The following is a 12555-nucleotide window of genomic DNA, read 5'->3' as shown; positions in this document are numbered from 1 at the left end:
TGTACTTACAAAAAAGGATCTCACATAAAAATACAAAAAAAACAAATTTTATATGAAATGTCATCTCTTTCAATGGTTTATCTTTGAATTAGAATACCAAGTCATGATTGCAAAAACGGAGACTAGAGCAGAAGAATCACTGTAAAAATAACAAATTGCTCAAAAGATGCATGAAAAAAGGATAACTTAAAAAGTATATTATGTGAACATATATCACACACTGAGAAGATACAGATTACAACGTATTTCTTCACTGGGGTGAACTGTGCATTGAATAAGTCCTATTTTCAGAGCTGAATGACAGAGAAACTCATTGCATTGATTTTACATGGTGTTGAATGTCTCTCTCTGTAAATTTACTCTCACCCAAATGAACAAAGCACTTGAATATAAGTGAAGGGAAAGGGAAATAAAACTGTGTTGTGGACCTTGTGTCTCATTCTTCTATAACAAAAAGAGACAGTATCTCATGATATAATAAAAACAAAAGGAATATAGTTAAAATCGGGGAGATAGAAGAAGCACCATTATAATTTCAGTCTGGCTTAATCCATCCTCTTTCAACACACAGAGAAATAAGGAAATTGATTCAGCAGAATAGCTTAAAGCTGCCATAAAATAAGTCTACACAGATAGTTTGCTGTTCCTGGGTTGGCACAACCCCCGGTATCAGTACAGGCTGGGGGATGAAGGGATTGAGAACAGACCTGCTGAGAAGGACTTGGGGGTACTGGTGGATAAAGGGTTGGACATCAGCTGGCAATTCGCACTTCCAGCCAAGAATGCCATTCATATCTTGGGTTGCATTGAAAGGAGTGTGGCCAGCAGGTCGAGGGTGGTGATTCTGCCCCTGTGATCTGCTCTGGTGAGACCCCACCTGGAGTCTGGACTCCTGCATCCAGCTCTGGAGCCCTCAGTGCAGAAAGACATGCACCTGTTGGAGAGGGTCCAGAGGAGGCCACCAGGGTGATCAGAGGCTGGAACAGCTCTGCTGTGAGGACAAGCTGAGAGAGTTGGTTGTTCAGCCTGGAGAAGACAAGGTTCCAGGAAGACCTTATTGTGGCCTTTCACTTCTTAAAGATGATTTATAAGAAAGATGAAGAGACAATTTCTACCAAGACATGTAGTGACAGGACATGGTATTACAGTTTTAAACTAAAAGAGGGGAGATTTACATTAGATATAAGGAATAAATTCTTTATTATGAGGGTGGTGGGACACTGCAACACGTTATCTAGAGAAGCTGTGGATGTCCTGTCATTTGAAGTGTTCAAGGTCAGGTTGTATAGGGCTTTGAGCAACCTGATCCAGCGGGAGATGTTCCTGCCTACAGCGGAGGGGGTTGAAACTAGACGATCTTTAAAGGTTTCTTCCAATCCAAACACTTCTTTGATTCTATGGTATTAAATCCACAGTAGTGGCCTATCACACCTTACACACCAATCATTCTTCTCTATATTAACTGTATGAAGAATATCGCTGCTGAAGGACTCAAGACGAGCTCCACCATCAAGCTTATGCATGTGTTGTGCAGACACAATGGCAAAGGATCAGCAATCTACTTGTGAGACTAAGAACATTATATCACACTGTAGATCAGGTCTTTAAGTCTGATAACTCAGGTATTAGATGTGTTTTGGTTTAATGGGGGAATGCTGACCACGCAGCTTCACAAACTGCCTCTCATTTTTTGGGTTTTTTTGCAAACACAAGTTGTCCCTTCCAAAGCAAATCAACAAAAAGTTCTGCAAGAGTAGTTTAGAGGTGAGGGCTGGTTTAGGAGAGCACTTCTCATTTGCTTTGTATAAAGACCTGTTTGAGACAGACAAAATGGCAGGTGTGAATACTTTCAATTCGTTCTTGCCATGGTTTAGTCCAACTGGTTTGAACTTGTACTACAAATTACTTAAATACCTGTGGACAAGCAATAAATAGTTTAGTAGCTATCGCCTCTGAGTTGCCAGTTACCTGTTCTTACATAGCACCACAGAGAGACTGATTTTGCCATGCTATCAGCTATGCCAAAAATCAAAATCGAAAGCAAAAATCACCTGTGCTGTCAACATAGTCTGCATAGATCATCATGTTGTCACACATGTGCAACGGTGTGCCTTTACTCTTCAGTCCAGAGTCTAAAGCAAATAACTCTGTTTTCCATCCAACAAATTCTCAGAAAAGGAAAATTACTTTCTGTATTTGGAGCAGAATTTACTAGATTAACTTTTTAGTTCTTTCCCGTTCCAGATTTTACATGTTACTGAAGCAAAAAGAAAACTAGAAAGTGTCAGGCACCATGGGGAAATCTTAAGTCCACATAGCAGCGACTTCATCAATGAATGTCAGAAGACAGAAGCAAGCAAACGTTTTATTAGAGAAAGGATACAAGGAACTGCTTACTAATGCAATCAAAATACTAAACTATTTGGACACAAAACTCACATCTAAGATATTTGCTGGTTTCCACATGCTATAGGATAGTCTGTGATCTCAGGACAAAGGCTAGGATAGAAAGTAAAACAGGAGCTGCTCAAAAGGGGTAGTATGGCTTACATAAATATAGATGGATTTCTGATATATTCTGATATATATATATAGTGATGATTCCTGATAGTATGTATTTAAACAATATTTTCTGAAACAGATATTAATGCTGTATCTCATGACATATATTACACAGAGACACAAAGGATTCTTTTAGATCTTCATTTTTTTGTTTATCTTATCATTAAGTAAATACATGTACTGTAATGTAACTCCTCGGCACATGAAACTGCTTAGAGCAAAAAGTGTAACAACAAAATTCAGAAAATCAAAAATATTTGGAACCTGTCATTTCTCTGGTGAAAAGAAAAGTTAACATTGAGAAGCTATATACAATATTCTGCAAAGCTTGACTTGAAATTCATTAATTAGTGGTTCCTTTTTTGCTTTAGAATGAGCTTTTCTCAATGCAAAAATAATATAATGCTTGAAAACTACTTATGGATGTTTTTATATTAGAATACCTAGGTCATGTGGTGTGCATGTCTCCACCTGGTTCTCCTTCTCCTACAGAGAGTAGACCATGCTGGCACATGGATGGAGGCTAAGAATAATAACTAAAGTGTCAACGACTTAGAAATGCATAGGGAAGTTCATAACTTGAAAAAATAAAGGCACATGCATCACAGTATATTTAAAAGAAAAACTATGCCAACTGGATGAAAGGAAGAACACTATCCTTCTCACCAACCACCATTCAGTTCCTTGTGGACAAAGAGGTCTTGCCTGCAACCACTGAATGACACCCTGCCGCGGACAAGGACCACTGTTAGATATTTTTAGCTTAGCCAGCACTGTGTCCCAGTAATGATACAGTTTGTCTAGGCTCCGGTTTCAGATTGGGATATCTTTCCAGTCACAGTGGGATGAGCCCATGCCATAATGACTCAAGAGTTGGTCTCCTCTTTGGTATGAATGACACTGCTTTGGGTGCCTGTGATACTGCCAGAGAGGAAAAGTGAGCACTGAGAGGGTCACCTGCCAGGTAAAGCTTGTTCAAGGAAGGTTTAAAATAGTGTGTCTGACACATTTGGGGGCATAGTACGAGGACACAGAAGGAACTATGAGACTGAGAGATCCATTTGGATTTGCACAGACTATAAAGTTATTAGGATTGAAGCATGTAAATGGCATAAATCATGTAGACACAATTACTTAGAGTGTAAGCACTGATTGTACAGTAGCTTTGTTTATGCAACACTTAGGGCAATAGGCTCCCATTTTGTAGAAGGCATTTTTCAGATTTATCCAAAAAACAAAAATTATTTCAGGTAGGATCTTCTTAGTTATGAATTGTACACATACTAATTTTTTAACACAAATTTCAGTAGTTTGTTATGTTCCATTCAATTAAAATATCTTCCTAAAAAGAGTACCTAAGTGGCTTCTACTATGACAGATAACAGAAATATCTAAAATTATAGCAAATCAATACTGGAGATTTCTAAAGAATTAGGATGCCCTCAAATCAGTTACAGTAAGAGTTAGGCCTGCATGTTTGACTAAAATTAGACTTTTTAGACTGATTTATTTCCTAGGATAAATTAAGCTGAAATATTACCATGATGAAAAATACTGTTCTATTTCAACAGCTTCTGATACCTCTAAGTACAATATACTAGTAAAATCTGTAAAGATGGATGGAGTTACCATAGTAGCTCTATTATTTTTTCCTCTCTTTGTGAGAGGCCTTGGATGGTAGTTTTTGAAAATCACTGTTTTGCCCTAAGAGAACATTTAGTAATAGTTATACAGTTTTCCAAGTTATTTCTTCTCTTGCTTAAATTAAAGATGAAGACTTTACTCTGGCATATGATAATGGCATTTGAGTTCTAAATGTTATCTGTCTCTCCCATAGGCATACAAAATATTAATATTGACTCTTTAGAGCATCACATTTTGAAAAGACCAAGTAACCTTTTTGGCAAAAAAATATGAATAGAAGCAATGCCCTATCAAATCAAGCCAACATTTGTTTAGTAGGTTGAGGGTTTGGAGATCTTATCAGAGTAACTGGTGTTCACATACTCTTTTTTACTAACATGCATTACATGAAATATTCATAAAATCATGGAATGATTTGGTTTGGAAGGGACCTTCAAAGGTCATCTAGTCCAATCCCCCTGTAATGAGCAGGGACATCTTCAACTAGATTAGTTTGTTCAGAGCCCTGTCCAGCCTGGCCTTGAATGTCTCCAGGGATGGGGCATCTACCTTCTCTCTGGGCAACCTGGGACAGTGTCTCACCACCCTCATTGTAAAAAATTTCTTCCTCATGTCTCTCCTGAATATCCCCTCTTCTAATTTAAAACCACTATCCCTTGTCCTCTCTTAATATGCCCTGCTAAAAAGTCTATCCTTATCTTTCTTATAGGCCCCTTTTAAGTATTGAAAGGCCACAATAAGTTGTCCCCAACTCTCTCAGCCTGTCCTCACAGCAGAGCAGTTCCAGCCCTCTGATCATCTTGGTCGCCGCCTCTGGCCCCTCTCCAACAGGTACTCCAACAGGTCTTTCCTGCACTGAAGGCTCCAGAGCTGGACACAGTACAGGCCTTGCTAAACATACCTGCAGGTTTTGTACAAAAATCATTGTGCTGATTCTGGCTGAACATTTCAGAACTAACAATCATTAACCACTGAAAGTTCAGCTATTGCAGCACACATACCAAACTGCAGGTTAACTGTATGGGCACACAGGACACTGGCAATCACTGCAGTCCACAGAACACAAATGAGGAGCAGACTGGTATTGAATGCATTCACCTGAAGTGTCTGTGTAATAGGGTTCTGGCAGCTATAGTATTCTTCCTTGATATTATTTCTAGGCTGGAGTATTTTTCACATGTATTGTGAAAGGGCTGTTGATAGTGTATTTTCAAAGATAGACATCACCTCTATGAGAAGAAACCTGATTGATTACACTTGGATTGGCTTTTCTGTCAAGCCGACTTGTTACTTTTGTTGGGGTATTTTTTTAGCTACTATCTTATTCCAGCTGATGATTGTAAATACCGCTCTATGAATGAATAATTTTAAAACATGGGTGAAGTGACAGAAGACTAGAGAAATGGACCTTTATAAATTGCCGAATATGTGAATGCAAAAATCTAACGTCAAAAAGACTTAGAATTAATTCTTTCAGTCTATGGCTGAAAAAAGTAGATTTATTAAACTACCAATTATTAAAACAGTGCAATTTTTAATATCTGACAAGTTCCAAAAAAATATTTCAGATATTTCTGGAAGTTTTTTCTCTACACTGGGCCACTTCTAGAGAGGGTCACAAAATTAGTTCTCAAACTTTTTTGATTCTATCTTCTGCCTTTAACCTTAACTATTAGTGATTCTGATTTACATCTCACCTCTTCAATGGCCTCAAAGTTTTCTGCCTTGTTCATCTAAGTTTATTGGTATTTATCTCACTGTCTAACAATCAGACAGTGAAGGCAGAAATACCTTCTTTAAGACTTTAAGTCTTAAACACAGATCTTTGTTTATATATGTCCATGACTCCCATTCCAATTACTCTCTGATTCTTGTTCTTTGCCATTTTATTATCTTTACTATGCTTTGAACCCTCTTTCTCCCTCCAATTTCTGTGTTATAAAATCTGTTCACAAGTAGTCAAGCAATCATGTTAGACACAAAATGATATTTATTTATATCAATATATTGCCACTAATAACCTCTTAATCTGTTTTTGCATCTCCAGGAGCCTACTGACGCTGTAATGTTTTACACTTCAGCACAATTAGAATTCTATAAACTGCCTATTTATAAATAAAAACTTGACCTTATTGTTGTTTCTTCAAATATCTCTATCTTCTTCATTTCAAGAATCAGAACTAATCCTGTTTTAGCGAAAAAAAACTAGCATTCGGCATTTCAGTCACCTAAGTCACCATGGTTGGCCCTATCACAGCTTCAGTAGTTCACCTTTAAATGCTAGTTTCTCTAACACATTTTTTCAAATGGTATATTAGACACATTATTATCTTTTATGTCATATTAGTATTTTCTCCACTGATTTTGTTATCTGCAAAGTCTTTTAAAATGTTACATAATTTTATTATATTTCCATATAATTATTTACAATAGGCATGCACAGAGCTGTACATAAACATGTAATACTAACAGAATTGTATAATTCAGTATATTGTAATTAGCAACTGGCATTTAAAACTCACCTGAGTGTCTGCTCTTGTTTTACTTGCCTGGTTTGATATACTTGCTCTGGCTGCATTAAGTAACTTGTGGATTCCAGTAAAATGACCCTGGAGTATGGCAAGTACACATAATCAATCATAATTTTAAACTTGCAGAATTAAGAATAAACTTAGTTTATTCTAAATTTTAAATGAACACTTGATAAAGAGGAGTGTTATTTTCAATTGTGGATACTTTAAGAGAACTTTTAAAAATATTTAAACATTTTTTAAAACTTTTTATTTAATAGTTTATTAATTCTTTAATAGTTTCAGGTCCAGAATTTACAGCTTTTGGAACTGACATTTACTGTATATTTGACACAAAGGCAAAGAGGCACTTACATTTTTAATTTGTCCTTTTCTTAAATTGTAATACATTATATATCGAGTTTTAAGATTTTCAGCCCAGTTTTCTGAAAAAGAGCTGCTTCCTTGATATCAAAAGTACGTTTCCTAGTATTATTTGCAACTAAGCAATGCACCATCTGATAGATCATTAGATGGTTCAAAACACTGCAAACACTATATAAAGAATCTTTTATTTTAGATTACTGGTTACCCAAATTGATCATTACTTCAAGAAGTTGTCAAGTAGCTTTTGAGTGATATACATATAAAAATAAAGTACTTCATCACCTTTAATCTATTATTTCCAAGAGAGTTATCCACATCACAGAACTGATTACAGGCAGTCTAACTGACCACCTCAAGAACTTCAAAAAAAGACAAAAGCTAAATAAACTCATATGGTTCCTACATAGGAGACTTATGCCAGAGCACACTGCTGGAGCAGTTAAAACAATCCCGTTACAGGTGTCTATACCAAACCTGTTCTGTGGATGAAAGAGAAATTTAATTTGCAGCCTATGCAACGTGTATATTACACAGATCAGTAAAACAACATAAAAACGTTATGGAAAAATGGTTCTGGTAAATAAATTAATGACATGAACCAATGTTCAGGTCTCTAGGCTAAAGACAAAATGTGGAGTCAGATCACATAAATAGATTTTGAAGGGGCACACCACTCTTTTAATAAGGAAAGCAACAGTTAACTCTGCAGTTCTTATATCTATGACGAATACAAATGAAAAATTAGATTAACTGATAGTGGCATGAGCCCCAAGGCAAAAACATGTTTTGGGTTTTTGTTTTTGTTTTGGTTTTTTGCTTGCTTGCTTAATAAGTTAAACAGCAAGATAAAACAGATTGGGGAAAAAAAATAACCAACTATTAATTAACATGGTTTGTTTCTTCTTGGAAATCTGCTGGACCTCAGCCAAATACAAAAATACAAGCAAGGTTCATGAACTCCATTTGATTAAAACTCTAGCTTTATTGCTTACGCTGACATGAATTTCAATTAAGGCTTATTTATCTTCTTTATTCATTATTATATCTTCCACCTCATAGTGCTTGTAACAATTTTGGTAATGTAAATCCCTATAATTTAACCTCAAGGTGTTACATTTTTAAGGACAAGGAGGAAATTATGGAAGAGTTGATAAAACAGCATGATCATTATAGAGTTGTCTTTAAAGCATTGTCTACCTGAATATGCCCTCATTTCTGAAGGGATTAGTAACATTTAGGATAACTTTCTTCAGTTCATAACATGGTGATTTGCACTTTAATACATCCTAAAAAAGAAAAATCAAAAATTTACATCAATATAAAAAAGTTGCAAAACAACATTCAAGTATAATACATAAACAAACAGAAAAATATTAGAAGGAAGAATAGAACCATGTATTTGACCACTAGTGACTACAAAATTAATGTAATTTAATTGTTAGTCTTTGTTGCCAGCAAAGAGCAGTTAAAGAATATTTCTTGTAAAACATGCATTGAACTTCACCATATTTTAGATGCTCTTCAAAATGACAGCACAGGGCCAAGAATCAAACTAGCTTTTTGCCTTCATCAGTATTTATCGCTGTGGTATTAAGAGGTTTGTGGGGACAAAAAGAGAGGTCTGCTTAATGAATGTTTGATAACAAATGATGGAACACATGCTTAATTCTGCACTGACTATTTCTAGGACACATCTTAAATCTAAAGAATGTCTTATGATAAACAGCACAAATAAACCTAGCAACATCGAACACAAGTTTGCTGTCCATCTGTATCTGATAAGTGAAATCATTCGGCCAAAGGAGTATACCAGCACCTTCACAATGGAATTTCCAAAAGCATCCATATGCTGAAAGAGCTCCAGATTTATTTTCAGAGCAATCAGTGTAGAAGTTTTAAACTTTTTCAGGATCTAAGTGTGATATATATTCTTAAGTATCTTAGATATCCCTCTATGCTTCTTTCTGCATATATTAATATATGGGCTAATATTGGAAATCTGAAAATTCATCATTCAAAGGCTAATGGTGATGGTAACTCACATTTTAATTCTTACCTCAGTTCACCTTTGTTGGATACAACATAGAGATGAATATTTTTGTTACAATATTAATCATACACACATAAACTTACAGCAGGCTCAATATGTTTGACTTCAGATTTCAGAGAGAAGGTCAGTGTGGCACCACATATTCCACCCACACTCTTTGAGATCAGCAGCAACACGGCTTCAGCAGGACGCAGGAAACGACTAGTGAACTCCACATTTATACTTGTTTGTCTCCTAGGCAAAATAATAACAATAATAACAGTTCAAATAGTTACGCATAAAATTCTAACTCAGGAATGTCATTTCAGGAGCATGTTTTAGACACTTTGGAAGGCAAGGGGTCTAGAAAAGTCATTTATTTATTCTTAATTACTTTTGTGGAGTTCAATATTCTGCCTAAGAGCACCATAAAACATTCTAATAAAAGAACTATATAGATAGAAAAATAACAATATGGAGTACTTATTTCTTTTTATGACCTCAGCATGTAGCTTAATTTTTCTTCCCACACACACTAGCACAGGAAATTCTCCTTCCTTATATTATTACCCTAAGTTAACAACTGATTTACTTTATTGTCCCCTATTTGAATAGTTTTTTGTGAGTTAAACAGACATCCTGTTATTCATGTTGTGAGGCACATCTAGATGGTCTTAAACAAATCCTCACTGAAGATTGACAAGGAAATTAGGAAAAAAAAAAAAAAAAAAGCACCTTCAGAATAATTAGCAAAGTTGAGCAATTAAGAGGTGGAAAAACCAAAGTTCTCTCATACAAGCAACAGCTCATGTCTCTGACAGGAAACCGGAGAAGGGGACACCACATGGAATTGGAGTTAGGAATAGGTAAGAGTTACGTTTAGACTTTATTTCCATTAGTCCTGCAATCAAGCAAGTTCAATAAGAAAAGTTTAGTTGATGAAGTTCACACTCTGAAGCTCTCAAAATCACACTTTCATTTTGAGATTAATGTCTTAAGATGGCATGAAGGTTAGAAAAATTATAGTGTGTAGGATAGAATCTAAATGTATTCTGCCTTTCTACACTTAAGACAAGAGCAGAGAGAGCTTTCTCTAAACATAAATATACCTATATTTTTGAATCTGCAAATAGATAATCTCAAAATACATTGCAAACCAGCTTACTGGTTTATACATTCATCGCAATGCCACTCTATGTAGTTAAAAGACGTTTTAAAATTTACCCCCCAACAAACTGAAGGAAAGAGATGGCAGAAAGAAAATAATCTATAGGAAAATCTTGAAATTTCTTAATTTACTCAAGCTGATATTATGTAAATAATACTTCAAATGAATTCTTAAAAATATAGGAAAAGTTTGTATTTTTAAAATTGCAGGTTTGTTAGTTGTCTTTCTGGAAGAGACAGCAGATGCTAAAGTCAAAAGGAAGCCTTTCCCAAATCCGAATGAGCTTTCCTCATTAAACAATTAATAGTAACTGTGCAGACTGACAAAAAAAAAAAGAGAATTAAAATAGAGGGCAGACAAAAATTATGTGTGATTTCTTGGTCTTCTGCCAACTGGGAATTCTAAAGCAAGAGGCAATCAACTAACAGTGGTAAGTGAGATATGACTACTATGTTTTGTCTGTATATACACTTACACAAGTAAGTGCTTAAGTAAAGGAATTGCAATAGCAATCAACATACCATGTCTTCAAGGAAATCATGTTATTTTACATTTGGTTCACAAGTTTCATAATAAGAGCTACTTTTTCAAGTGAACTCAATGCAAACATCTCTTCACGTAAGTTGAACAATCAAAATGATGGCAGAAGTTCTATAAAACTATGTTGATGGGAGTAGTAATGGGATTCATCCCTGGATGAAAGCTTTTTTCAAGGAAACTTTCTGGAAGATCGTTTACCTAATTTACCCCTTTACCCCTTTACATAAGAGGTTTACCTAACCTCTTATGATGGACCAGATTAAAATAAATAAATAAATAAATAAATAAAAATAAAAAAGAAGGAGAGAGAGCATTCATACTTAAAAACTGTCTTGGGACTAGAGAACTGGAAGGTGATAAATCATCAATATCTTAAAAAAAAAACAAATAAGGAAGATCAGAAGAATAACAGATCTTTAAGCCTCAAATCTATACCTGCATTGTAGTAGAAACAATTATAAAGAATAAAAGAACAGGATATCTATAAATGATACCTACTATAAACAAGATCTTCATAAATGTGATCTTACTGGCAAGAGTCAACATCTTTAAAATGTAGTCCTGCCTTATAAACTTAAGGGAATTCATTAAAGGAGTTCAACAAGAACATGATTGAGGGTGATTTAATTATTCTATTTCTAACAAATTCCCTTTCTATAGACTTACAATGAAACTATTAGACAGGAAGGAAGCACAGAGAGAAGCAAGGAAAGAAGCAAAGAAACGATGTAGGAACTAACACTTCTTACTAAGTAGGAAGGCCATTAATCAAGTCCTCAAGGGTCTGTGACAACTGGAAAGTAAGGAAGTTTACTGATATTCTAAGTTGCTCCAGGTTGTGAGGACAAAAATTGACAGAGCAAAGATTGTAGGACCTTATGAGACGACAAAATGACAAGAAAATTCAGTGTACTTAGATGTAAAGAGATACATACAGGGAAAGCCGTTCTTTATCTACATAATATTGTGATCTCCAAGCCATTATAACTCACCATTGAGAACTCAGGATTTGCAATAGATAGTCTCATTAAAATATCAGCACAATGATGGGAAACATACAATAAAGCAAATTAAGTGTTAGGCATAATTAGAAAAGGAATGAACAACACAGATCACCACTAGGCCACTAGATCCCATCCAAAGGGCTCAAAACTAAATTACAGTTTACACTTCTTTACCTCAAAAAGGATACAGCAAAATCAGAAAAAAAAAAAAAAAAAAGCTCACCAAACTGCAGAAAGGATGACTGTAGATGATAGAATTAACCCAATATGATCTCTCAGCTTAACACATAGTTATCCTTGTATATCAGTATGATATTGCCCAGAGTTCTTCTTAACACCAAAAATCTCAGGATCTCAGTTCTGAGAATTGATGATGAAATCCTGGAAGTTCTGAAAACTTGGCTCTTATAGCTTTCATGTTCCTGATGCAGAGTCCCCAGACATTACAATTTTTGACAGTGAAGAGCTGCTAATCTCCACAGAGTCTGGGGCTCCTAAGTCACCCTGCCATTCAAAACATCCTGGAAAATGTATCCTGGGACTGCCTGAGACATCCACTCCCAAAGTCACTTTACAGATCAAGTAAGATTCTACTGTGCTCTTGTCACAAATAGGAATGACAGAGTAATGGAGCGTATGGAACATTCTGCCTGATCTTTGCCCTCTGGTTCATGCAACAGCAGAGAAATCTGATTTGAATTGTCAAATGTT

The 12555-nt window shown here is 35.4% G+C and overlaps 1 protein-coding gene across 3 annotated transcripts in view; it reads right to left on the bottom strand.

Annotated features, from left to right (window-relative positions):
• Positions 1–12555, bottom strand: part of CFAP47 (cilia and flagella associated protein 47) — a 309801-nt gene that overhangs the window by 188633 nt on the left and 108613 nt on the right. For all 3 annotated transcript variants that reach the window (XM_065070474.1, XM_065070480.1, XM_065070488.1), the window contains 3 exons: positions 9237–9387; positions 8301–8389; positions 6729–6815 (listed from right to left, as the gene is read on the bottom strand). In XM_065070474.1, the coding sequence (XP_064926546.1) occupies positions 6729–6815; positions 8301–8389; positions 9237–9387 (327 nt within the window). The remainder of the gene's footprint in view (positions 1–6728; positions 6816–8300; positions 8390–9236; positions 9388–12555) is intronic.

The sequence above is a fragment of the Columba livia genome, chromosome 1 (assembly GCF_036013475.1).
Source record: "Columba livia isolate bColLiv1 breed racing homer chromosome 1, bColLiv1.pat.W.v2, whole genome shotgun sequence".
Taxonomy (NCBI): domain Eukaryota; kingdom Metazoa; phylum Chordata; class Aves; order Columbiformes; family Columbidae; genus Columba; species Columba livia.
The sequence above is the reverse complement of the archived record's forward strand: the minus strand, read 5'-3'. Positions and strand labels throughout refer to the sequence as shown.